Source organism: Caretta caretta, chromosome 2, assembly GCF_965140235.1.
Source record: "Caretta caretta isolate rCarCar2 chromosome 2, rCarCar1.hap1, whole genome shotgun sequence".
In the NCBI taxonomy this organism is placed as follows: domain Eukaryota; kingdom Metazoa; phylum Chordata; order Testudines; family Cheloniidae; genus Caretta; species Caretta caretta.
This window is the reverse complement of record NC_134207.1, coordinates 143,006,742-143,032,660: the sequence shown is the minus strand read 5'-3', so window position 1 is coordinate 143,032,660 and position 25,919 is coordinate 143,006,742. Positions and strand designations below refer to the sequence as shown.

General features: G+C 39.4%; 1 protein-coding gene across 1 annotated transcript in view; it reads right to left on the bottom strand.

Annotated features, from left to right (window-relative positions):
• Positions 1–2,653: 2,653 nt before the first annotated feature.
• Positions 2,654–25,919, bottom strand: part of SEMA5A (semaphorin 5A) — a 657,104-nt gene continuing 633,838 nt past the window's right edge. Inside the window, exons 20-22 of the mRNA XM_048839567.2 lie at positions 21,909–21,956; positions 19,158–19,369; positions 2,654–16,235 (exon numbers count right to left, since the gene is read on the bottom strand). Coding sequence (XP_048695524.2) covers positions 16,116–16,235; positions 19,158–19,369; positions 21,909–21,956 — 380 coding nt within the window. The 3' untranslated portion in view covers positions 2,654–16,115. The remainder of the gene's footprint in view (positions 16,236–19,157; positions 19,370–21,908; positions 21,957–25,919) is intronic.

Here is a 25,919-nt window from a genome sequence, read left to right as displayed (position 1 = left end):
CTTACACCTGTATAGTGCAGAGCACCAATTTTGGCTGGGGCCTCTAGGTAATAAATAAAAAAACTGAGCACATCCATTTTCATCTCAATGTGTGTAACAAACGACCTATACATAGAAAAGTCAGATTAAAGGAAGAGCTAGTGTGCACTGGCTGCTCCTTCCCACTCCAGCAATGCAAAATAGTTTTAAATCTCATGTAGCGAGGTGGTGTGGCTCCCTGCAGCCCCGGAGAGGGCCGAGCCCCTCCAGACACCTGAGTGGGTGGAGCCAGGAAGCTCTGAGCCCGCCCCTCAGAGGGACAGGCGGCGACCCAGAAGTAGAAAGGCACGACCCGGAAGTATAAAGACGGGCCCTCAGAGCTCACTAGAGGACCAGCCGTTGGAGAGACCAGACACAGCCAGCCTGGACTGTGACTGGGAAAACCCTCTGGCCCCAGGTCCACGCCAAGACTGGCCTGCCCTGCGCCCGCTACACAGAGAGTTACCAGACCCGCCCTGCGCCAGCTATCCAAGGGAGTTACCAGGCCGGCCGCTTGCCCGCTACCCCAAGGAGCCCATGGTGCTGGACCCCCCGGAGAACACCGCCGGGACCCAGGTACCGGAAGGAGGGGAGTTAGGAAGCAGCCCAGGGGCAGCCGGCCCTCGTCTGGCTGTAACGCTGCCAGAGCCCACGTCAGTGTGCTGCTAGGACCCCGGGCTGGGATGCAGTGGAGTGGGAGGGCCTGCGTCCCCCCTGCAACCCAACTCGTGGGTGGCAGTCTCCCCCTCTTCCAGGTGCTTGGAGGCCTGGGCTAATTCACAGATACTGTGTTGCTCAGGCCCTGCTTGAGGGCCTGAGCTATTGACTATTTGGTGCCCCACCCTGACTCAGGGCCCGGGCCTACGGTGCTCGTTTGTCACCGCAAGGGCTGCCGAGGGAGACTCCGGTGGCCGGACAAATTCCCCAAAGTCAACTGTGTATAGCGAGCCGGTGTGGCTCCCTGCTGCCCCGGAGAAGGTCGAGTCCTGGCCTAGTCCCTTTACACCCCACTTAACCCAGCAATTTCAGATGACTTTGGGGTGCTTTGCAGTACTGGAGAGGCACATGGCTGCCAGTGTGTAGTGAGGAATATTGCCTCCAATACTGTCAATATTAGCTTGTTATAAAATAAAATTATGGTGCTATCTTGCATCAGGTATAGTGAAGGAAATGCTGTTCCAGCTCTGACAAACCCCATGGCTTTCTTGGGCAGAGACTGCTTCTCCTGACAATGTAATGGGTTTATGAGTTGGATGTGACCCAACCCAAGAATTAATTTCAGACTCCCAGCAATGAAAGGGAGGAGACAATTACTCACCTCACCACCTACAGTCTCTGTGAGGTATACACAGGTTTCCCAGTATATCACCTTGTATTAGTCGCTTGATAAGCGAGTGTTTAGCAAGCAGTCTGTTTTGTCCTCATTTCTCAATCACATCTGATACACTGTCACATCTGCTGTCCCATGTACTGCATCATAGAGCAAATAGCTTCAGCAAAAATGATGCTTTTGGAGGCTACATGTACATTGCACACAGTGGGGAAAGTCCCCAGCAGCAGAACACTCCACTGCTAAAAATAGCGGTGTAGACATAGGATGCATTGCGAGGGCATGTAGAGAGCTGTGGAGGACACATACCGTAGAGATTCAGGTGTGTCTTTACTCTACTCATGTCAATGTTTACATTGCTCTTTATACCCATGCTGGGCGGCGGGGTGTGCAGTGTCTGTACTCTACATGCTGCCATAACATGTGCAGATTTACCCCTCGAGTAACTTTCAGATCCATTTTATTCCCAGTTGAGAATATTTGTAGTTGTAGTTTATTTATATTTAAACAATCAACAGTCATTTGAGTTAACAGTTTAAATGGAAATAAGAAAACATGCTTGAAACATAATTTAAGATAGACTTTATACAAAAAGGATAAAAACAATAAAGCAAATGGGATAGCAGTACTACTGAACAAAACTTTTAGGTTTCTGACCGCCACTTTAAATGTGTTAAAATAACATTTTAAAAGTTACTCTAAACCCACAGCTGGTTGGAATAGATCATCTTAATCTACTAATTCTCCTAGGTATCTTATTCAGTCTAATATTCAGACAAAAATTTATGTTATTAGTGGATTGATAAACTACCCCAAGTGGGTACATCCTTTTCAAACATACAGAAACTTTGCAGAGCATTTAGTCTGGTGTCTGACCAGTTGAAACTAGGCATCAAGATTATAATTTATTTTGTTGGTTGTGATATTGAACATTGTATTTAGCTCTCTTGAACACATTCGCTCTCACACCCTTGGCTGTTGTCCATTTCTGAATGATAGATTTGACATAACATGAAGGGTTTATTGTATTATGCATACACTTGTGAGATTTGTGGATATAGCTTAGCTCAGGGATTCTGTGCTACTAATGGTCCACATGTTTTCCCCTGGTTAAACACCAGGGCAACTCTGCTTTAGCATGAAGCATAAGGAAATCCTGAGTCCCAATGACAATGAGTTTATTTGAGAAGAAAAACTATTTTTCATTTTCCCAATGCAAAAAGAATGGGAAAACAAGCATGGAGAATGGATGACACCCAGGCCCCCGAAAGAACTGTGTACAGAAAAAACACCACTACTAGGATCTCCTAAAGGTTAAGGATTTATTTTCAATGCTCACATACAACTAAATGATAAATTATTTACACAAAGCATAAGTACAAAAAATATAATACAATTTTATACTGTACATGACATAAAGATTTGGCAGATATGATATGGGGAAGACACTGCACCCAACTGCCAGTCTAGCGGGAGCTCCATGTGTAAACAGGGTCATTAGAAGGTAGGCAGTTTATTGGTTTTCAGTGTGTTTAGTCTCTAAATGAAGCTTTGTGAAGCATGTCTTGGGGTAGGAAATTGGCAAGTGGACCAGCAGTGAACCTGACTTCTCTCTCTGAATGATCACTGATTGCTCCTTTCAGAAATGTTGATACTTTCTTCATTGATGATGCCACAAGGATATTAAAATCAATTTTATTGACTAGTTGAGTAGCTCATTGGCAGTTTCTCTTAAGTGATAATAATAGATTTCTCTAGCCCAAAGGGGGTCAGCACCATTACTTGCCAACCAATAAATTCCTGGGGAACTCATTTACAACTGATACTACAAAACTGTTTTTTGTATTATTATATATCAGATCTCAGTCACTATACACACTGTCAATGACAGTACTGAGCGCTACAGGGAACACAAACGTCAAAGTAATTACAAAAAAAGGCTAAAAGAAGTCAAATTGAGACCTTTCCTGTGAAGGTTTCTGCATCTGTGGAGGTGCATGCATATTCATGAAGTGCATGTGGGATTTCTCATAAACATCTGACAAACAAGGATTAAAATACACAAAGAGATTATGGAGTATTTTTGCTCTATAAACTTGGTTCTGCTTCCATTGACATCAATGATGGTTGATTTTAATGGGAACAGGATTCGGCCCAACAGTTCATGAGTATCAATATGAACACTGAACAATAGGGACCAACCCCTCAGCTGGTATAAATCGTCACCATTCCATTGACTCCTATGGTGATACATAGATTTACACCAGCTGTGGATCTGGTCTCAGATTTTCTCTAATGAATGATGTATAAAAGAAATGTATTTCTGGGCAATCTCACACAATTTTTCAGGAAGTACCATGTGCATTTTTATTTTATTTCTACATCAATGGTCTGAGCTAGTTCTTCTCAGAAGTGTGTTACAACATGCAGGGATACATGAAGTGATGAGTTGGCTTTTGTATAAGAGGAATAGAGGGGAATTAGTCCTACTTACTTCCCTCCACCTAAATAAGTGCATGATACAGAGATGAATAGTTGCACACAAGCAACTTGATGAACCCAGTTTTTATATGGATCCTAAAAAAATAACAGTTACTCTATTGCCAATATTAATGTAGTAGAGCATTGCAAAACACTGAAGAGACACTGGATTATCAGAAATGTGATGATGGAGGTGGAGGCAGCGGTCGCCTTTGGGCATTTATGTGGACATTTGAGTACAGTACAAAAGCTCAGCAATCCATCTATGTCACACAACGCGCAGGGAGTTGTTTCTTTGGCAGGCCAACTCTCAAATACAGAGGAGGTCGGGGGAATTCTTTTAATGAAAAAAACAGGTTTCCACTGATTTCAACAGACATTGGGTCAGACTTTTGTACATGCTCTTCAAGTGCTTTGAAATGAGCATTTTAAACTTATTTTTTTTAATTTATGAGAGTTTACCATTAAAACCATTCCCAATGCCCTACACACACACACACAGACGCACAAATTAGCAATCTCTTTTGTGTTCATTTTCTATGTAAGTGCTAATACGGAACAATAAAAAAATGCCCAAGTTCTTTAAACCATGATAACTATCTTTCTAGCTCCGTACAGGAAGCTCACTGATCTTTCGAGCCAATTAAAAAGAGAAATATGAAGAGCATTGCGGCTTTCTTTCATTTTCTGTACTGAGCAGAGGGAGACCCACATATAAACAATTATTTTAAAAAACATCTCCATTCATATCTGCTTCTTATTGTGAAAAACAATGTGAGGTGCAATACATGAAATACTGACCTTAAAAAAGGCACAAGTCATTTTTTTTAAAGAAAGTTAAGGCCCTCAGTTTTCAAATATTATCTAAAACAGGCACCTAAAGCTGTACTTAGGCCTCTAGCTATGGGGATCTGATGTTCAGAGTTGCTGAGCACTTGCCCTTCCCACTAACATCAGTGGGTGCTGTGGGAACTCAGCAGGTCTGAAAATCAGGCCACTTTTAGTTAAGGATTTAAAGATGGATTTAGGAACCTGACTTCTGGTGACCAGGTTTGAATATGTTGACTTTTCTTTCTATTAAAGGGAAGATGACCTGTAGCCTTATTACGTTTGGCAAAGTTGAAGGATGGTAAGCTTTGGACTGTAGGCACTATTTTACTGTCATTTTTGAGTCTTTAGCTGACCTTCATGTGAATTTCAGTCTCAAGTGTCATATACATTTCAGATCCTTACAGAAGAGATTACTGATCTTAGAATGGTCACCCCCAGTTGCTGACGGGAGATAGAAAAGTGATCTAATTATTTTGTGTCACATTCATTTTTGGCTTTGTAAGTGTGTCTTTCCTGCTCTTAAAGATGTGTGAATACGCTAACATTTTCCTCTCTCCAGACTGAAAACTATACACTGGGAGCAGAACACAGTTTAGTCACAAACAGGACAGGAAATAACAAACCAAAATACTATTGCGTTATTCAAGGTCTAACTTTAGGAGTCAAGCCTGATCCCTTAAAAGCCTTAAAATTACTGGGGAATTATCTTTCTTCAGATGCAGTCCACCCAAACCCAATCTGATTTGACAAGAGGCTACCTCAAATATCAGGATTTTAAAAAAACAACACTCCTGTAACTAAGTAGAAAAGAGGGAAGGAATGATATAAATATATGTGGTCAGTAAAACTTCGAGGAAAAAGTTAAGAGCAACAAGACAGAAAAATGGGTTAATGCTACCAAAGGGTTGGAGGAGAATAAGAAAGGTTTTACAGAAACTGCAGGGCAAAAAGTAGTGCTAGGTAGGATGACGTTCCATTAACAAATAAGGACTGGGATGTAATTCATAATGACTTAAAATGCCTGAGATGAGAAACTCCTTTTCAAAATCTTTAATAAGAAAAAAAATTAGGAAAGTTTGAACAATTAGCAAGGAGGCATGTCCTGTAAAAATAACAAGAGGTACAGAGGAGTAAATGGGATGTTTGAACATAAACATAGAAAGCAGACCAGATTATTTATTTTGGGGGATTTTAAGGGAATTAGCTAACAAACACACCACTGATAAGGATCTTGAAGTCGTACATAACTGGGAGCATATCAAATAACTGTTGAAAAGCAAATGTGGTTCCAAGTTTTCAAAAAAGGAAAGAGCAATCTTTACTAGTACCATCCTATAAGATTGATAGTCCTAGTAAAATATTGGAACACACATGAGAAGAAAAATATAATCACATTTGGGGTCAAATCTTGAGAGATGCTGAGCACCTGGAGCTCCTAGTCACCTCAACGGGGCTTGCCACTGATCAGCTCTGTAGGCACTCAACAGCTTTTCAGATTTGTCACTTTGGCCTGGATTCAGGAAAGCACATAAGCACATGTAGGACTTTAAGCATGTCCTTAACTGAAGGGGAAGACTTTCCTGCACTGTGGGCAGAGACTTACTGAACTATGAGCAAGACATTGCATCAGTTTATAGAAAATTAATCCAGCCAAACTTAAATGACTTTTTCCTTGTATACAGAATTACACAATTCATAACAAAGGACTTGTCATTTAGGTGGGTTTAGTAAAGTATTTGATCCTGGTTTTTTTAGAAAAAAATTATTTGAAAAAATTGGCTTGGGTAGGAAGCCTATTCTTTCGATAATTGCTATACAATGTAAGGGAAATGATAAATGTCCTGATTGAGAGGAAGTGTGCAGTGGGGTGCTGCAAAGTTGTGTGAGGATCAATTTATTTAACATTGTCATGAAAGACTTGGCAGAGGGAGTAAAAAGCATGTTAATGAAACTGACAAATGACACTAAATGTGGAGGAATTCTGAACACTATTCAGGCAAAGTAGTAATAAAAATAAGAGAGAGATTAGAAAGGTGGGCAGAAAACAAACATCAACTTGGAAAAATGCAAACTAATGCACTTGGGGGGACCCCCCCCAAAAAAACCCAATGAAAGAGCCCCATGGAATTAGTGGGTATCAAGTTATATATATAGTTGCAATGTAATATTTCTGTTAAAAGGGACAAGGCAGTTTGGGTTCCAAAACCAAGGCACCATGATCTAGATCCTCAGAGTTATTTAGATTTCCAACTCCCATGGGAGTCTCAAAGGTAACAGTCCTTTTCTATATAGCTCTTGGTCATATATACCTGGAATATGATGTTCATTGTGGGACACCACATTTCCAGGGGAAAAAATTAAATTGGAGTTAATAACAAAAATGATTTGTAAACTGGAAAGATCAACTTAAAGAAAAAATAAAGAAATATATATATATATATATATATATATATATATATATATATATATATATGACTAGGCTATTTGTTTTAATGATTTAACATTTGTCTGTGGTACCAGAGTTAAGTCTGTTTACAAGATGACTGAGTACATGATATCATTCTATGAATATCTGAAGGGTGTGAACACCAAGGACAGAGAGGAGTTATCTCATGTAGTTTGTGGGGTATGACTATAAGTAATGCGTTGACATTTAAAAGGAGAAAATTTAAGCTGAATATCAGGAAAAACTTGCTGGGAATGAAATGTATTCTGGCTGAGGAATAGTTTCCCAAAGGATATGCTAAAAGCCCCATCACTTGGGACTTTTACAATTAGGCTGGACAAAATAGCAGAAACTGTATTCTAAGGATCAATCCTGCATTGGCTGGGGGCTGGACTGGACCTAAGAAGTCTTTTCATCTCTAATTTTTATAATTCTAGACAATAAAAGAACCCATTCATTCCCTCCTCTTTTTCCTATCTCCCAGAGTCCACCTGCTCTGGTTTAATATTCCACTCTGAAGGTGGAGAACCTTGCTCACTTTCTCCTGTGGAAATCATGCTGATCAACTGACTCTTGCTAGTAGCGCATGTAATTAATTTCTTAATAATACTTTGTAGCTCTCTCATGACTTCTTTCCAAGGAGTTCAATAAAGTCTGCAAGCAATCACAAATTAAGGCGCTGACAAACCCTATGCCGATGAGAAGCAATATCTACATTCATCTCCTAACACTTGTTTAGAGCTGAGGAAGCTGAGGCAACAGGAGATGAAGTGACTTGTCAAAAGTCATAAAGCAAGACAGTGGCAGAGCCAGGAATAGAACTCAGGATCCAAATTATGCTCTTAGTTCTAAACATTGTAAATCCAAAATATCTGTAAAGTCTTTAAAGGGATTACTCTGGATTTACACGGGGTAGAACTGAGAGCAGAATTCAGCTGAGATCTCTGCACTCTCAGTCCTCTGCTTTAGCCATTATATCATGCTTTTGAGAATGGAAAATATCTTGCACTGCAATCCTGGCAGCTTTTCCAAGGGCATCTGGCTCTTTAGGCGTTCAGTGTGACCGTCATCCCTGTAAGGGTCTGTGCAGGGTTCATTTACCCTCTTTTTACATGAAGCAGTGGCATTTATTTCCAGCAATCTTTATTGGTGACAATCTCACAGCTATATTTCTATGACTTGCCTCCTAGGTATGCTACTTTCAAAAATAACCTTTTAGAGATACAAGACTACTTAATAGGTTCCCTAAAAAGAAAATGCTTTTCAGGATGTAGGCGTAAAAGCAATTAGATTTCCAGCTTCCAATTTTTACTTCAAAGGTGAAACCTTAAACCCAGTGAACTGATTTGCTTGGAAATTTTATTATTTCACTTTTAAGTTATGCCCATTCCTGTAGCTAAGAGAGAGGAAAATTATTTGAAATTCATATGCTTAGGAATCAGCAAACATGGCTGGCGGGTATTGAAGCAACTACGATCTGGCTGCTAATTCTGTAACTTCCAAGCAATTCAATTTTTATAAAGCTGAGAATTCCACTGGTTCAGATTTTCAGATGAAGCTTTCCAGAGAGAAACAGAAAACACAAGTAACAGCCACCAGCTGCATTCTTAGCCCCTGGATTGGGTGTCCACCCCCTAAACTGGTTTAAAATAGCATGTTTAGCTAAATCGATGCAATTTTCTCATGTAGGCAAACCTTCAGTGAAGGAGAGCTGTTTCAATTCTCTGCTGAGTCAGACAGGAGAATTCAGAGAACAATGCCAGTCCAGGAAGATGTTAGGTGAAAAAAAGGCAAAATTAAGGGATCGTAAAGAAAACAACAAAATGGCATCTATCTCAAAGGAATATATTGTACCCCCCTCACCACTTCTGAGAGAGTCTGATTCCCTTCCATTTAACTTGCTATGGAGAATGACTCTTTCTATTCAGTTCCTCACTGCTGCTGAGTCATGAACACATCTTTGCCTAAACTTTCAGCAGAACATCCATTGAAATAAATGGACTATTAGGACAGAGACGTATGTCTGATGGGCAATCTGGTATGTCTAACTATTCAAGAGATAAGGGCTGAATATGTCTGCTTTTGCCAATTTGGAAAAGCTTATTCAAGCAAAGGACTAAAGATTATGTGCAATTTAAATAATGAATTTGCCAAGCCATCAATTGACATTTCCATATAATTCCAGTCCCACTTCCTTTGACTATTACTATTGGTGTTGAAATACCTGCCAAATCTTCCCTCTGAAAAATCTTTAACTTTAAATTGAGAGTTTAATGAATTCCCTTGTCATATCCCCTCAGTCACAGAATCACCAACCTCCCCCCCAAAAAACAAACAAACAAAAAACACACAACCCCACAAACTGGCAAAAACTTATTTGATCATTCTCATAGATACTAGATACTAAGGTCAGAAGGGACCATTATGATCATCTAGTCCGACCTCCTGCACAACGCAGGCCACAGAATCTCATCCACCCACTCCTGCGAAAAACCTCTCACCTATGTCTGAGCTATTGAAGTCCTCAAATCGTGGTTTAAAGACTTCAAGGAGCAGAGAATCCTCCAGCAAGTGACCTGTGCCCCATGCTACAGAAGAAGGCGAAAAACCTCCAGGGCCTCTTCCAATCTGCTCTGGAGGAAAATTCCTTCCCAACCCCAAATGTGGTGATCAGCTAAATCCTGAGCATGTGGGCAAGATTCACCAGCCAGATACCCAGGAAAGAATTTTCTGTAGTAACGCAGATCCCACCCCATCTAACATCCCATCACAGGCCATTGGGCCTATTTACCATGAATAGTTAAAGATCAATTACCAAAGTCATGTTATCCCATCATACCATCTCCTCCATAAACTTATCGAGTTTAATCTTAAAGCCAGATAGGTCTTTTGCCCCCACTGCTTCCCTTGGAAGGCTATTCCAAAACTTCACTCCTCTGATGGTTAGAAACCTTCATCTAATTTCAAGTCTAAACTTCCCAATGACCAGTTTATATCCATTTGTTCTTGTGTCCACATTGGTACTGAGCTTAAATAATTCCTCTCCCTCTCCGGTATTTATCCCTCTGATATATTTATAGAGAGCAATCCTATCTCCCCTCAACCTTCTTTTAGTCAGGCTAAACAAGCCAAGCTCCTTGAGTCTCCTTTCATAAGACAAGTTTTCCATTCCTCGGATCATCCAAGTAGCCCTTCTCTGTACCTGTTCCAGTTTGAATTCATCCTTCTTAAACATGGGAGACCAGAACTGCACACAGTATTCCAGGTGAGGTCTCACCAATGCCTTGTATAACGGTACTAAAACCTCCTTATCCCTACTGGATAATACCTCGCCTGATGCATCCCAAGACCGCATTAGCTTTTTTCACGGCCATATCACCTTGGCGGCTCATAGTCATCCTATGATCAACCAATACTCCGAGGTCCGTCTCCTCCTCCATTACTTCTAATTGATGCGTCCCCAGCTTATAACTAAAATTCTTGTTATTAATCCCTAAATGCATAACCTTACACTTCTCACAATTAAATTTCATTCTATTACTATTACTCCAGTTTACAAGGTCATCCAAATCTTCCTGTATGATTTCCCGGTCCTTCTCTAAATTGGCAATACCTCCCAGCTTTGTATCATCCGCAAACTTTATTAGCACACTCCCACTTTTTGTGCCGAGGTTAGTAATAAAAAGATTAAATAAGATTGGTCCCAAAACTGATCCCTGAGGAACTCCACTGGTAACATCCCTCCAGCCTGACAGTTCACCTTTTAGTAGGACCCGCTGTTGTCTCCCTGTTAACCAATTCCTTGATCATTCAATCTATTCTCTACCAGTGCTGGATTATTCCATGCAGTACACTTTCTAGTATTCTGTCCATTGTAATTGAAGAAGTCTGCAGACATGGGACTTTCACCACTTCCCCTGGGAGACTATCCTATAGAGTGTGAGCCCAAGAGCATTTCTGCAAAAACAAAGAGGGGAAAAAAAGGGAATTTTATCTATAACTAAGAAGAGCAAAGACCATTAGAGACAAATTAAAATACTTGTGTATTGCTGGAGGCAATGTGATCAGTAAGAATTTCTAGGTGCAAAACAGAGGAATCCATCTACCAAGCAAGCTGATATTCTTGGGTGACTTGAATGCTAGTTCCCTTTAAAAAAATGAAAACAAACAAAACATGATGGATCCCAGATCACTACTTAATTTGGGAGATTATGTCTTTTAAATCAAGACAAGCAAAATATCCTGTTTATAATTAATTTTATTTAGCAAGAAAAAAATGAATTCAAATATCCCACTCAATGAACACATATCAATTCCCTGATAATCAAGATCCGGATATGAAATTAACTTTTAGTAAATTCATTTCTGATTTTCACTACCACCACAATTTTCCTTGTACTGTTTCTGGGCTCTTGGAGAAAGAAATAGGACACTTTGGGCTGTAAACACTTTAGCATGTGATTAACTTTTCTCATAAGTAGTACGATTCACTTCAGTGGCATTACTTAAATGGCAGTAAAGTTATACATGTGCTCAAAGTGTTTGCAGGATTTGGGTGTTAGGCCTTGATCCAGTAAAACAGTAAACTTTAATCATGTGTTTAAATTCCATCTATTTCAATGGGGCTACTCATGTGCTTAGAGATAAGCAAATGCATGTATGCTTTACTGAATTGGGGCCTTAATTATTCTATAATTATAAAAAAAATAAATAATTTCTTTTCATTAACATTTCTTACATCTTAAATCTCACTATCTTTTCTGTTTTGTATGGCCACATGGTCCAATACGCTGAGCACTTTTTTCTTTAATGAATTGCCTCATCACTGTTTATTTTATATTGATTTGAAACTTCCCCCAGGTTTCTGTGTGATTCTGATACTGTTAACAACTATTTCCCTGTACTTTACATAGTATCCTACACCTTTCCAGGATTTTAATTAGTATTATTTCATATCCTAGAAAATCAAAGCCAATTCAGTGCCCCTCTATCTTCTGCTCTGTTATGAAAACTCAAACCCCAACCAAAACTCCCTTATTTTTATCTGAACCACACTGCTGCAGCAGCAGGCAATTTCAGATATCTGGAAAAAACGCTTCCACTAAAAGTAAGATTAGATGAAAGTAAAGGTCTTCAGATTCAAATTGAAGTACAAGATACAATCTGCAAGCACAGTAGTGGATTTTCCAAGCAACTGAGCAATATATTCCCATGTATCTCATATTGAATCAAGCCCCAAATGTCTACACACACGCACAAAGCTCTACTTTGAACTATCAAATGAAAACATATACTTTACAGCACCAGGAGTTGCAATCTTCCCTTTTTTTTTTTTTTGTACTGGCATTACATGAGAAAAAAACCAAACAGATTTAAGATGAAATATTTTGGCCAGTTCTGGAGAAATTTTTATTTTAAACTTCAGTCTAGGTTTCATTTAAACATAAGTGCAAAATGAAAGTTTTAAAATGAATGTATTGAGCAAGCACCAGTATTTTAGAAATGGCCAATCCTGGCATTAGAAATAATGTAATATTTTATCCAGAACAGAGAACTATATCTGAGCCAAAAATCTGTGAGAGAACTGGAGGGAATTAGAGGGTCAGGAACTTGAATTCCTCTCTCAAGAAAAGAACAGTCTAGGGCCAAATTTCCCCCTCATACAAGTGCAATCTAGTCCCACTGGCTTACATGAGAATTGCATGCAAGTGTCCACAGGATTTCAAAAATTCAAACTTTTATGGTCTAAAGAAAAACATTTTCATGTGCATTTAGATGCCAGAAATTCACTTCACACCAAAATTTGTGTCCTACCAATTTTACAGCAAAAACATTTAAAGAAATGGTTAAAAAATTAAAAAGAAAATCTGATTGGGGGACTACTTTTGTATCCCTCTGCCTTCAAGGCCAGTCTCCATTTATGCCATATGTGCAACTGTGAGGCTCTCAGAGGCAGAACAAACAGACACAATTAATACATTTTAAATACCGCTACATTAACCAAAATACTTTTCAACACACAAAAATGTCACAGCTTTAAAGGCTGATGTCTCAGGATCTTCCAAGACTAGTCCTACTGGGAAACTTGGGATCTCCCCTTTCCAGTGATATGAAGATGCCATTTCTTACCCTGAAGGAACATGAGATAGCAGACATAAAACCTTTTTGTGGTATAGGACAAATTATTGCCCCAGCTTGGGCCGCAGGATAGAGTAATTTGGGGAAATACATTCCACATTTGAAAGAAAAGAAGAAAACATTTCTCTGGCAGGTGGATTTTTTTTAAAAAAATGTCACGTTGAAGCTGCTCAGAGATTTTGAATGTTTGAAATAGTTCTGTGGGAGATGGATTAGAGGGCAGCGTGCAGAGAAGGCTAAATGCAGTTAGTCATATGGCTTCACAATTTATCCCACGGGTATTACCATCACAGATCTAATACAGTGAATATACATGGAATGGCCAATATAGCTAAATAGTTAGATATATACCCCTCAAAAATATTGTAGAGTAAAACATGGACTCATTTCAGATAATTTCAATAAAAAGATTAAAATTAAAAAGATCAATACTTTAAATATTTTAAAAAAACTATGGGCCTAATAGCTAATATGCTAAATTTAAAATACAGAAACCAAACTAACACTGCTGTTAGTAGAGAAGCAAGGAAGAAGAGTGGGGTTTCTAGTTTCGTTTTTTGTTTGGTTGGTTTTGTTTGGTTTATTTTTCAGGCAGCGATTTTATTTTCTTTATACTATTTAAATGAAGCGTTTTATTTTGCAGCAGCAGCAGAGTGATGCTAATACCAAACTGGTTCTGATTTGGAAAGTTCCCCCTCCCCATTCCACTGAATTTTCTTGAAAGGGTAATTTCATCTTTCCAAAGGGAAATAAATGTGTTTGTTAGGCAATTTATTAGGAGGAAACGCATCAAAAGTACAATATTACAATGGTAGACAAAAGAGGATTAGTGCCACCACATTTTTTGGTGTGAACCTGTCTGAGGGTGGAGGATTTATTTTGAATTGACAGTTAAAATGAACACTGAAAATAGTCCAGTGGAAACACAGGAAACCAATCTTAATTATTTTCACTGAACCTAAGTACGGTATGGTATTTGAACCTATTCCAATCCACAGGTACTGCTCACTACAACATGTTATGAGGAATTAACCCCATCATCAGTCTAGAATCTTGATGTGTAAGTTACAGGGCCACTAAAGTCATGCACACATACACACCCTCGCACAAAATTCTATGTTCCTTGGCATTTTTTAATAGATTTGCTTTGCAGAATTTTGAACCATTATATTCTAACATTTGCCTTTGCAAACCGTTTCCCTTTGTGTCTATCTATACTTTAATCTAAAGACAACAGGCTCTCCCATGTTGAAATATCTCCACTTTGCATTTTCTCCCCCCAACCCCCCCCCCCCACTTTGGAAATTTCTGATGTGATAATCTTGGTATGGTATATAGTTTAAAAACAGGCAATGATTTAAACCTTCTTATTCGCTCTTTCATTTTGTTTAGGAAGTCTTGGAGAATAGCATTTAGAAACCTTTGAAATGTCCTTTTATGACACACACAGTTCAGCACTCTGGGCTGAACAAATGTCCCACAACCCTGCCATTTTCACTTCAATGGTACACCAGGAATTTCTCTTCCAAAAATACAAATGTTACAGATGTGGTGGGTGAAGAGGAGACCAAGAAAAGTGGTGCCAACTGCCACTGTTTCCTCACCTGCCATTGCACAAGAATTTAAAAGTGACAACTTAAAAAGCAGCTAGTATGTTAAATATCACATCAATAGAGCCTCAAAGGAAGCCCACTTTAAACAACACTATTAATGGTGCCTGGCACAGGTTGATTAGCATGGATCAGACACGTCTAGAAGATGAAAACAATGCTTTTCATAACACATCTGGCACTTTTTTTTTCTTTTGTTGTTGTCGTTGTTTTCAAACAGGCATGTGTAAATAATGACTTGTGAAAAGAAAAGCAATTCTATTATGAGGCATATGTTCCCGGGGTGTCAAAGAAAGAGCGTGGTGGATAAATCTCCATGGTAAGGTTGTTTCTGCCACTCACTGGCATATTTTTGGATACTACAGCAGACTAGTCAAATGGGTTTCATATGCACACTCTGAGAAGAAGAGGTCTTTGGAATGCCATGAGTCATGCAAGTCCGTACACTACAATAACATTAGGTTACTAACAACATGCAGAAAATGTTCAAACGTAACCTCCCAAAAAATAAAATAAACAAGATGAAGGCTTAAATTATCTCACAACTTCGAGCCATCTACTCTGCAAATTTCCCTTTTTGTCACAAGAAGCATATCTCTTGTTATATCCTGTTTTGCTTCAAGATCTAAACAGATGGAAAACTTCCAAGAGTTCCAGCTGAAACACTTCACAGTCTAGGCAGATTAACTCTGGAGTATTGGAGTTACTACAAAATAACACCGTGCTGTCAAATTTCTCCTCATCATTTACTCAATGTTCTATGAGCTTTTTTGGCAGTATAATGTCAGGAAGATTCCTCAGAGGGCTCCACTGCTAGATGCAGAGTTTTCTCCTCAAACCTAATGGAAACAAGCAGACAATGTCCAAAAGGAAACAAAAGTCATATTCCTGGCACCCTCTTCAAGGGGGGTTACAGTCTTTTAAAAAGCGCAAAAAATTAGTTTGCAACATGTTAGAGAAATCTGACTGAATATTTATAAACACGAACAAAGTGATTATACTCTTCAGGACTCATTCCACTATGTCCAGCTACTAAATCTGCACTCCCTACTGCAGGCCAACCTTTCACTCTTGCAAAAGGGAACATCATGTCACATACAGGTGTTTTTGTTTTTTTGGTAGCAATGGGACACTGATGGCTTGGAGTGTGCTTGAAATGTCTCCGAACTTCATCTCTGAAGCCTCAAACACATGAGCGGTCATGTAGCACAGGCTCTGGGGGATTGGGGAGTTACCATAGGCCAGAAAATACACAAGTCCATTAGTACTCATCATAATTATTGAGATCTGTAAAATAGGCATTAGAATAGGTCTTTGCAGTAAGATGTGGATTGAAGTATTTGTTTCTCTCCTCCAAGATCAGGTTGTTTTTATTAAATGCCTAGAAAAAGAATAACAAAATGTTTTTAGTGGGCAAACGTCCAGGATCACTGATGCAAACAACAATGCAATGAGAGTGCTCTGAAATACACATGTTTACTACAAAACTCTGCATTTGTATGTGCATATGTGTTACAATGAAGTCCTTAACTACACGATCCCATAAAATATTGTTCCAATACAACAATATAACCTTATAGGGTTTTTTTCCCCAATCTTAGATAATCACATGTAGGTTTTTATACTGTGTATTCTTATTTCTTATACTACTTTCATTGTCAAAACGGTTCTGTACATCTTCGTTGACTTAGACTTTTTATATAATTTTCCTCTAGATTATGCATTCCTTGATTTTGAGTGTAAAATTTTAGAGCATGTAAGAGATTTAGGAGTATAAATTCCATTTTCAAAAGATATTTAGGCATTTTAAGGTCAGATTTTCAAAGGTATTTGGGCACTTAAACATGCAGATAGGTACCTAGTGGGATTTTCAAAAATACCTAAATAGGTTACCCCATTGATTGCAAAGCATAATCTCTCTTTCCTAATTTCCTAGATTCATTTATTTAAGAAACAAATGGAAAAAGAAAAAAAGAAAAAGATTCACTATCCAGGACTTCACAAACACTTCAGAAAATTTTGCTATAGCACATAAATTCTATAATCTGAATGTATTTGGCTAGATAGCATACAAATGCCCAATCTTGCATACTTTAGGAATTTTGCAATAGGAAGCTGTTCTAAAAGGTTATAAGTAGACTTGTCATGATTAGATTTGTTATAGGTAGATGTTGGTAAATGTCAATTTCATCATACACATAGAGACAAACAATATTTTCATTGATGATCATCAAAATTTCAGACAGGCAAAGTAAGAATATGTTGTTTCAGAATTTATTAGACATTGATTTAAGGATATTTACTTTATGCGTTTTAACATGTGATGTTGACAATTGATGTTTTAATAGTTATAAAGCTTTAACTTTTTGAATCTTGAAGTCTAATGTCATTGTCTGTCCCGCCCCCTTTCCCAGATCTCCCCCCATAATTTCCTCAAACTGTGAAAATTTAAATTGATAAAAATAAAAAATACTTAAAACTCACAATTTTGCACATCTGTGAAAATTTAAATAGATAAAAATCTAAAAAATGATTACAAATAAACATTGGCATTATCCATTGAAACTATATAAAATAAATTGAATTCTGCAAAGCTAGATGTAAGAGGTGAAACAATACAGAGGAATTTATAATCTATGGCAATGTAGTGTAGATATCGTTTTAGATTCTCAGCTGGTATAAATTTATGCAGCTTGATTCACGCTGTGCTATGTAGATCAACACCAGTTGAAGATCTGACCCATCACAGATTTGGTTAAAAGATTATAAGGCAGAAGGGATCACTGTGATCATTTAGTCTGACCTCTTGCATAACACAAGCCACAGAACTTCCCTGAATTAATTCCTGTTTGAACTAGAGCATATCTTGTCGAAAAACATCGAATCTTCATTTAAAAATTGCCAGTGATGGAGAATCCACCACAAGCCTTGGGTAAATTGTTCCAAAGATTAATTACCGTCACTGTTAAAAATATGCAACTTATTTCCATCTGAATTTGTCTAGCTCCAACTTCAAGCCATTGGATCTTATTAAAGCTTTGTCTGTTGAACTGAAAAGTCCATTATCAAATTTTTGTTCCCCATGTATGTACATATAGACTGTGATCAAGTCACTCCTTAACCTTCTCTTTGTGGCTCTTCTCTTAAACTTTCAAATTTATCCACACCTTATCTGAACTGTGGACATCAGTGCCAAATACAGAGGTAATATAGCCTCCTTACTCCAACTCTATATTCTCTATTTATATATCCAATGAACATATTAACCCTTTTGGCCACAGCGTCGCACTGGGAGCTCATGTTCAGCTGATTACCCAGCATGAATGTCAAGTCCTTTTTAGAGTCATTGCTTCCCAGGATTCAGTCCCTCATTCTGTAAGTAAGAGCTACACTCTTTGTATTAAGATGTATAACTTCACATTTGGCCATATTACAGCACATATTTGTTTGCCTGAGCCTAACTTACAAAGCAATCCAGATCACTCTGTATCTCTGCTCTTTCATCATTTACATTTCCCTCAACCTTTGTCATCTGCAAACTTTGTCTGTGATAATTTTATGTTTTCTTGAAAGTCACTGATAAAAAATTATGTTCACCAGCTAAATCACAGACCTAGCATGGGAAAGAGGACAGAAGCTTTTGCTTCCTGCTATTTGAACTAAAGGAAAATCTCCATTAGGTATCACTATGATTTTTAAGTCCAAATCTACTTTTTAAACCAGATACTAGAGGACAGGAGTACTTGTGGCACCTTAGAGACTAACAAATTTATTAGAGCATAAGCTTTCGTGAGCTACAGCTCACCTCATTGGATGCATACAGTGGATATAGTATGCATCTGATAAAGTGAGCTGTAGCTCACGAAAGCTTATGCTCTAATAAATTTATTAGTTTCTAAGGTGCCACAAGTACTCCTTTTCTTTTCACGGATACAGACTAACACGGCTGCTACTCTGAAACCTGATACTAGAGGACGATACTTTCAAAGACAACAATTGAGCAATAGTCTGATTTCTTTGAACAAAGGCCAGTGGTGCATAAATTGTACATCCCAGCCAACACATGATAATGTCTTCAGTGTAATATAGGCTGGCGTGATAAGAAATCTAAAATTATTACACTACAAATATGAATCTAATTTAGTTATTCAAACATCTGATATTTGTATATTAAATATTTGTATGATCTTGAGTCCACCTTTCACTGTAAAAAATGTATCATTAGAATTCCTTTGGTACATTGTAATTACTGTAAACAGTTATACATAGCTAAGCATTACAGACAATGCTATCCATTGCTTACCTTGATGGCTTCTACAGAATCATATTTGTCCAGTTTGTTGATATGGTTAGTGATACTGGTATTAAGAGGAGCTGGCGACACTGGATGGATAACAGTTGCATCATGGGATTGCTGCTGATATCGTTGGCAGTAAGTGTAAACAAGCAGTGTAAGGAGGCAGCCAAGTATAGAACTGCTCAAGCCCACTGCAATCATGTGGAACATGTTAAACTCTGAAGAACGGATAGCAAAAGATAGCATTACCTTTAAGGCAGTCACAATAAGAGTTTTGAAACATTAGAAAAAACACAAACAGGTGCTTTGATTCAGAAGGGAATAAAGTATCTCATGGTGTTATGCATTTCTTGGAAATGTCAATCGCCAAGATTTTTATTTGTACTTAAAATACATTGCATATCTCTAGAGATCACTATAAGCATCTTATATCACCACATCTGTAATATTGATTTGGCTGGATTTTCAAAAGGAGTTAGGGGCTCAACTCCGATTGAAATTAATTGCATTTCCTTAAGTATCTTGAAAATCTCTGCCTAAATTTGGTTCTGTAAATTGTACTGCAAATTATCCAACATCACCATTTCCATGTTGTATTATAAAAAGATATATTATCTACACTAATTCATTTTGATTGAATCAAATCATCTCCTTGTATGTTGTTCTTCTAATTCTTTCTGTTATACTCAGTGACTAGTTGGGACAATTTAGAACAAAAGAACTAAGGTGAAACCCAAGTAAGTTTAATCAAAACCAATAAAAGACACCTGAACCCTGCTCTCCCTAAAAGGCTCTGGAAGACTCCTTTACCTGGTGCTTTCTTCCAGGGGCAATGGCCTGGTGCTTTTCCAATACCCCATTCACCTCTGGTGGACCCCCCTCACTCTTCCTATATCTTCAATGGGTGGCCAAGTTGCTCACTTCCCCATCCTGCATAATTATTTTTGTAAGTGGGAGTGGAAGTATTAGCACTGTAGGGAGAACAGGGGAACAAGGATTTCCCAATGTCCAATACACGCTGGAACATCTCAGTCTGAGAGTTCAAGGGAAGTGTAATGTACAGCAGTATAAGCAGGAATCTTTCCACTTGCTCCACCCCTAGATGATATTGTGGGGTCTGTAGAGTAGGTAGCCCCCATAAAGAAGTAAAATTGGGAAGCAAGCCCATGGGCTGCCCTTTTGAGCCAGATGCTCATTCCCTGATGGCATTGAGAGGTGAGAGACAGCAGGCAACACACAGACACACATACACCAAAAGTTGGCACCAGCTATTGATGAATTAGAGGTAAGTGAATTACATTGCCTTGTGCCACTTTTTCAAAGGTAGAGCTGCTTTTTTTGGTGTGGTGAATGAAGGGATAACAACAAGTAGTTCAAATTTTTATCCTGAGTACCCAGTTTAGTTTTGTACAAACTAACATTTGATTGACTAAAAGTGCCCAAATGAGGGATTATAGGCCTCAAAAGTATTTAGGTGCCTAACTCTCATTGATTATAATTAAGGCTAAGATTTTGTCAGGGATATTTTTAGTAAAACTCAGGGACAGGTCACGGTCAATAAACAAAAATTCACAGAAGCCTGTGACCTGTCCCTGACTTTTACTAAAAATATCCCTGACAAATTGGAGAGGGAGAAGGATCCAGCACCCACAGCTGATGGGGCCAGACTCTGGAAGTCATGGATTCCGTGACTTCTGTGACATAATTGTAGCCTTAATTATAATGCCTCAGGATCCGGGCCATAGTGTCTCTGCTGAAAACTGGGTAGTGGCACTGGAATATAGAAAGGGATGTTCATAGGGGCCCTATTTTCAGCAGGCACATAAATCAGTACTTATATGCCTCAAATAGGTTTTAGGCGCCTAAATGTGGATTGAGGTGGCTAACTTGGGTACTAATATATGTAAGTGGCCCATGAATCACTTTCCATCTTTTTGCAAAAGTTTTCCTCAGACACAGAATTTGGTAAAAATGTGAGGAAGCAGAAAACAATCAATTCAGAGTGAAATCTCAGAGTAGAACCCATTGTGCATGCTGATGACTTCACTTTTCCCCACTGAACTCACTCCCCTTTCCTTTAATGAAAAAGTGCTTCCACTGTACATAAGAATGCTAGAACCAGCCAGAGCTTTGACTGTGGCTAAATACTTAATAAGTGCAATTGTTAAAAACTAAAATAAAGTATTTTTATTTTTAAACAATTTCTCTTCCTGCTCAGGATCTGTTTTGCTAACATTGTGGTTGTTTTGTAGGAGATATTTTATTTTGTTTGTTTTGTTTTTGGCAGTTGGTCTGATAATGAGCTAGAGATACAGTCTGAGACATTAAATGGGTGACTAAGCTGACTCATAGCTGTTCATTTGACTCCCAAGGGGGGATGATGAAATTATCATCCTGGATTGGTCCAGTGAGTTTCCAGATTTTTGATCTGCAAGTAACTTGTTTATAATAGGGCTTTCTCCTGTGGAGAGAAGAGTGATTGCCCTTGGGGGAGGCGGGAAGGAGAGAGTAAGAACTTCAGGTAACATGCTGTTGACTCAAAGGTAGGCAGTGGCAGTCAGATATTTAATAAGGCAGCTTCTGGTAACTACAGTCTGTTTTTTCTCAGAAAATGTAAGTAATGAGAATATGGCATTTAGAAGGTAGAGTAAAAGAGAAGGGAGCAAGAGGTGGAACAAATAGAGGAAAAGTAGGAATCAATTATACAATTTAAAAAAAAAAGGTAAAGATCCTGCTACAGAGAAATGAAAAACTTACCACCACACAGTTTTTCTTCTATGCTGCTAGATCTTGCTACTGATATTTCTAGAAAAACAAACAATATAATTAAAATGTGTAGATAAAACATAGCAGAGATATACTAAGCTGATGAATAGAGAATAAGATTTTTTAAAAATTTATTTCACTATATTCATTCCAGAGCTCTGAGAAAAGATTTTCACCCCTGTTGAAACTGGCCAAAACCACCAAACAAATCTTCACTCTTAACTCCATGAAAAATAACACAAACTTTATTCATTCTTGTCTCAAAAGTCTCAAGAATTAAACAAATGGCAGATATTGTAGGTGGGAAACTTCTTTAATTGGCAAGCCACTTCTCCCCCACAAAATAGTGAGTTTCTTAATGGGGAAAATAGAAAAAAGTTCACAGGCTAGCTCGGGGGTACAGTAGTGGTGTTTTAGCATGAAGACCCATGTCTACTCGTGGAAAATGTCAAACTTTCATCTCAGATCAGTGTGACCTATGAGACCTTCATTGCCCACTGACAAAGGGTTTACTGTCATGTAACAGCACTGCAATTAAGCCTGAAAAACTTACTATACCTAACACATTGCGGTCATGGTATGTATCTATAAAGAATGTCAGGTAAGGTATCAAATGAAAACTTATATCATACTGGTCATGATCATCACTGTGTGATGTAACAATTAAAAAGTTGTAGGTATGTACTAAAAATATGCTCAAACTATGAAACCAGGCAGGGTTTGGTAAGCAAGTTTGTTCCAGACAAAGGAATGCTGATCTGCCTGTCTGTCTGGGTCTCAAATGTAAATGGATCAGGGTAGGTCAAAGACAATGGGAATCAAATTTGTATCTGACGTCAACCAGAAAATCAAATTATCAAGAGGACAATCCCTTCCAAAGGCATCATCCATGAAGCATCATGGCTGTCAGATGGAGGGCCTGCAGGCTGTGACTGAGGAGGCAGATGTGGTCCTGAGTGATCACATCTCCCTCTAGCTGGAGTAGCAGTCTGACTGATAGCTCTACTACCAGCCGAGAACCGGTGTTGTCGGGACCATGCTGGGGCGATAAGTACAAGGCATGAATTTTGTTAACATGTGAGGAGCTATTGACAGGCCAAAGGGTAGCACTGAAAATGGAAGTGGGATCCATTTACCATGAACTTGAGGAAATTTTGATGGTTCTGACGAATTGCTATGTGAAAATATGCATCCTTTAAGTCAAGAGCAGCATACCAGTCCCCACGTAAGGGAATAATGGAGGCCAGAGTGACCATCCAGAAGTTTGTTTTCTTCAAGAACTACTTCTGCTCTCTTAGATCTAAAATAGGCCTGAGACCCCCTTTTGCTTTCCAGATTAGGAAGTAGCAGGAAACAGGGGAACTTATTCTATATCTCTCACAAGTAGGAGGGATTGCACCTCCTGCAGTAGCATGACCTCATGGTCCCTGATGACAGACAGGGAAGGGCGATGGGAGTGAGAACAGAAACAAACTGAAAGGTATATCCCTCTTCCACTGTGCTTAAGACCCAATGATCCATGTGATGTAGGACCAAGCATTTAGGAAATGGGACAGATGATGGGCAAATAGAGGGTGGGAAAAGATGGCACCGTTGGGACTGGTAGTATGACCTCGACCAATGTGTTAAAATGCTTGTTTGGAGGACCCATCTTATCTAGATGAGCTGGCAGTTGCAGAGGAGGAGAGAGGTACTGGACACCTCTGCGGACACCTTTTCTGCGGAAAAGGACCTAGGGGTGACAGTGGACGAGAAGCTGGATATGAGTCAGCAGTGTGCCCTTGTTGCCAAGAAGGCCAATGGCATTTTGGGATGTATAAGTAGGGGCATAGCGAGCAGATCGAGGGACGTGATCATTCCCCTCTATTTGACATTGGTGAGGCCTCATCTGGAGTACTGTGTCCAGTTTTGGGCCCCACACTTCAAGAAGGATGTGGATAAATTGGAGAGAGTCCAGCGAAGGGCAACAAAAATGATTAGGGGTCTGGAACACATGAGTTATGAGGAGAGGCTGAGGGAGCTGGGATTGTTTAGCCTGCAGAAGAGAAGAATGAGGGGGGATTTGATAGCTGCTTTCAACTACCTGAAAGGGGGTTCCAAAGAGGATGGCTCTAGACTGTTCTCAATGGTAGCAGATGACAGAACGAGGAGTAATGGTCTCAAGTTGCAGTGGGGGAAGTTTAGATTGGATATTAGGAAAAACTTTTTCACTAAGAGGGTGGTGAAACACTGGAATGCGTTACCTAGGGAGGTGGTAGAATCTCCTTCCTTAGAGGTTTTTAAGGTCAGGCTTGACAAAGCCCTGGCTGGGATGATTTAACTGGGAATTGGTCCTGCTTCGAGCAGGGGGTTGGACTAGATGACCTTCTCGGGTCCCTTCCAACCCTTATATTCTATGATTCTATGATTCTATGATTCTTGTAACCTCTGGCCTTCTTTCTGGACAGGTCCTGGGTACAAAGCATGAAAACTGGATACAGGGGGGCGGGGGACTGCTGTGGGCAAAACAGCTTTATTTTTGCCATCAGTGTATAAATACCCAGCGACTCAAAGGTTGCCCTTGAATCCTTGGGACTATGCAGCCTCTCATCAATTTTCTCAGAAAAGAGTAAAGGATCCTCAAATGGGAGGTCTTGAAAAGTCTGTTGAACCTCTGGGGAAAACCAGAAAACTGCAGCCATGAACACTGCTGAATAGTAATGGCCAAAGCCATGGCTGAGCAGCAGAGTCAGCCGCATCTAAACTGGCCACTAATTTGCCTTCCTCTACCACCGTGGAGAATTCTTGTCTTTAAAATATTATCCCACAGGTTAACATTGTAATGATCCAGTTATGTCTTCTGGTCTGCAATTCTGAATTGGAGACCTCAGGTAGAACAAAGCTTCCTACCAAAGTGGTCTAGATTTTTTTGCCTCTTTTCCTTTTGGCATTGAAACCTACATATCTAGTGTGTTAAGCTCAGTTTGCAGTTTTTGTTTATTTACTAAGGTAATCTGCTTTGATCTATTGGCTATCCCTTATAATCACTTAAAATATACCTCTTGTACTTAATAAACTTGTTTTTGTTTTTAACCCAGTTTGTGTAATGTATAACTGGGGGGAGGGTGTGGCGGGCAAAAAGCTGTGTATATCTCTCTCCATGGTGGGGAAGAGGGCGAATTTCAATTAGCTTACGCTGTACAGTTCTGGGTGCAGCACAAGGCAATACAATTTTGGGTTCACTCTCCAGACGGGGAGTGCACTTGAGTGCTGGGCAATTCCTCAGCTGAAAGCCTTCCCACGCAGTAGTGATTGCAGTGTCTTTGTCTTTCTGCAGATGCGTGTGTCCCTATCTGTGTGTATGCTAGAGGAAGCTTGGGGGCCTGGCTTAGCAGGACAGGGTGAGGGAGCCTAGCCTGGTGGGATGGGCAGGCTCAGTGGTACCCCAGTACATCAGGAGGCACACTGGAAAGCAACCCATCACAGTGGACAGTGAGCAGGGTAATGTGCACCACTTATTGCTCTGAGACACCGGTGGTGATTTTAAATGAGTTTTAAGTGTGTTGCCTAGAGAACAGACAAAGTGGCTACAAAGTGGTTTGTTGTTTTCTGTTTGCTTATTTCGGGCAAAGGAAGTAGAGGCAGAAAAATAAGAAAATTAGTGAAAGTGAAGCTACCAAAAAGTTGGAGTTTTACAGATTACAGGTCTAAGAAAACGAAAAGATGCACAAGAGACAGCTGGAATTAAGACAACTACACATAAAAGAACAGGAAACGGAAGAAGTCCAACAAAAAGCAGCCCATGAAAGGGCCATGGAAGCCCAGAAGCAAGCCATGGAACTGCAAGCCAAAGAAGCAGCCAGCCAAAAAGCTGCCCTGGAACTGAAACACAAAGAAATCAAATCCCAGAAGCAAGCCATGGAACTGAGGCAGCTAGAGGCAGTTAAAGCCCTGGAACTGAGAGACAAAGAAATGCAGGAGAGGGGAAAAAATGAGAGAAAGCATGAACTGGCCTTGATGGAG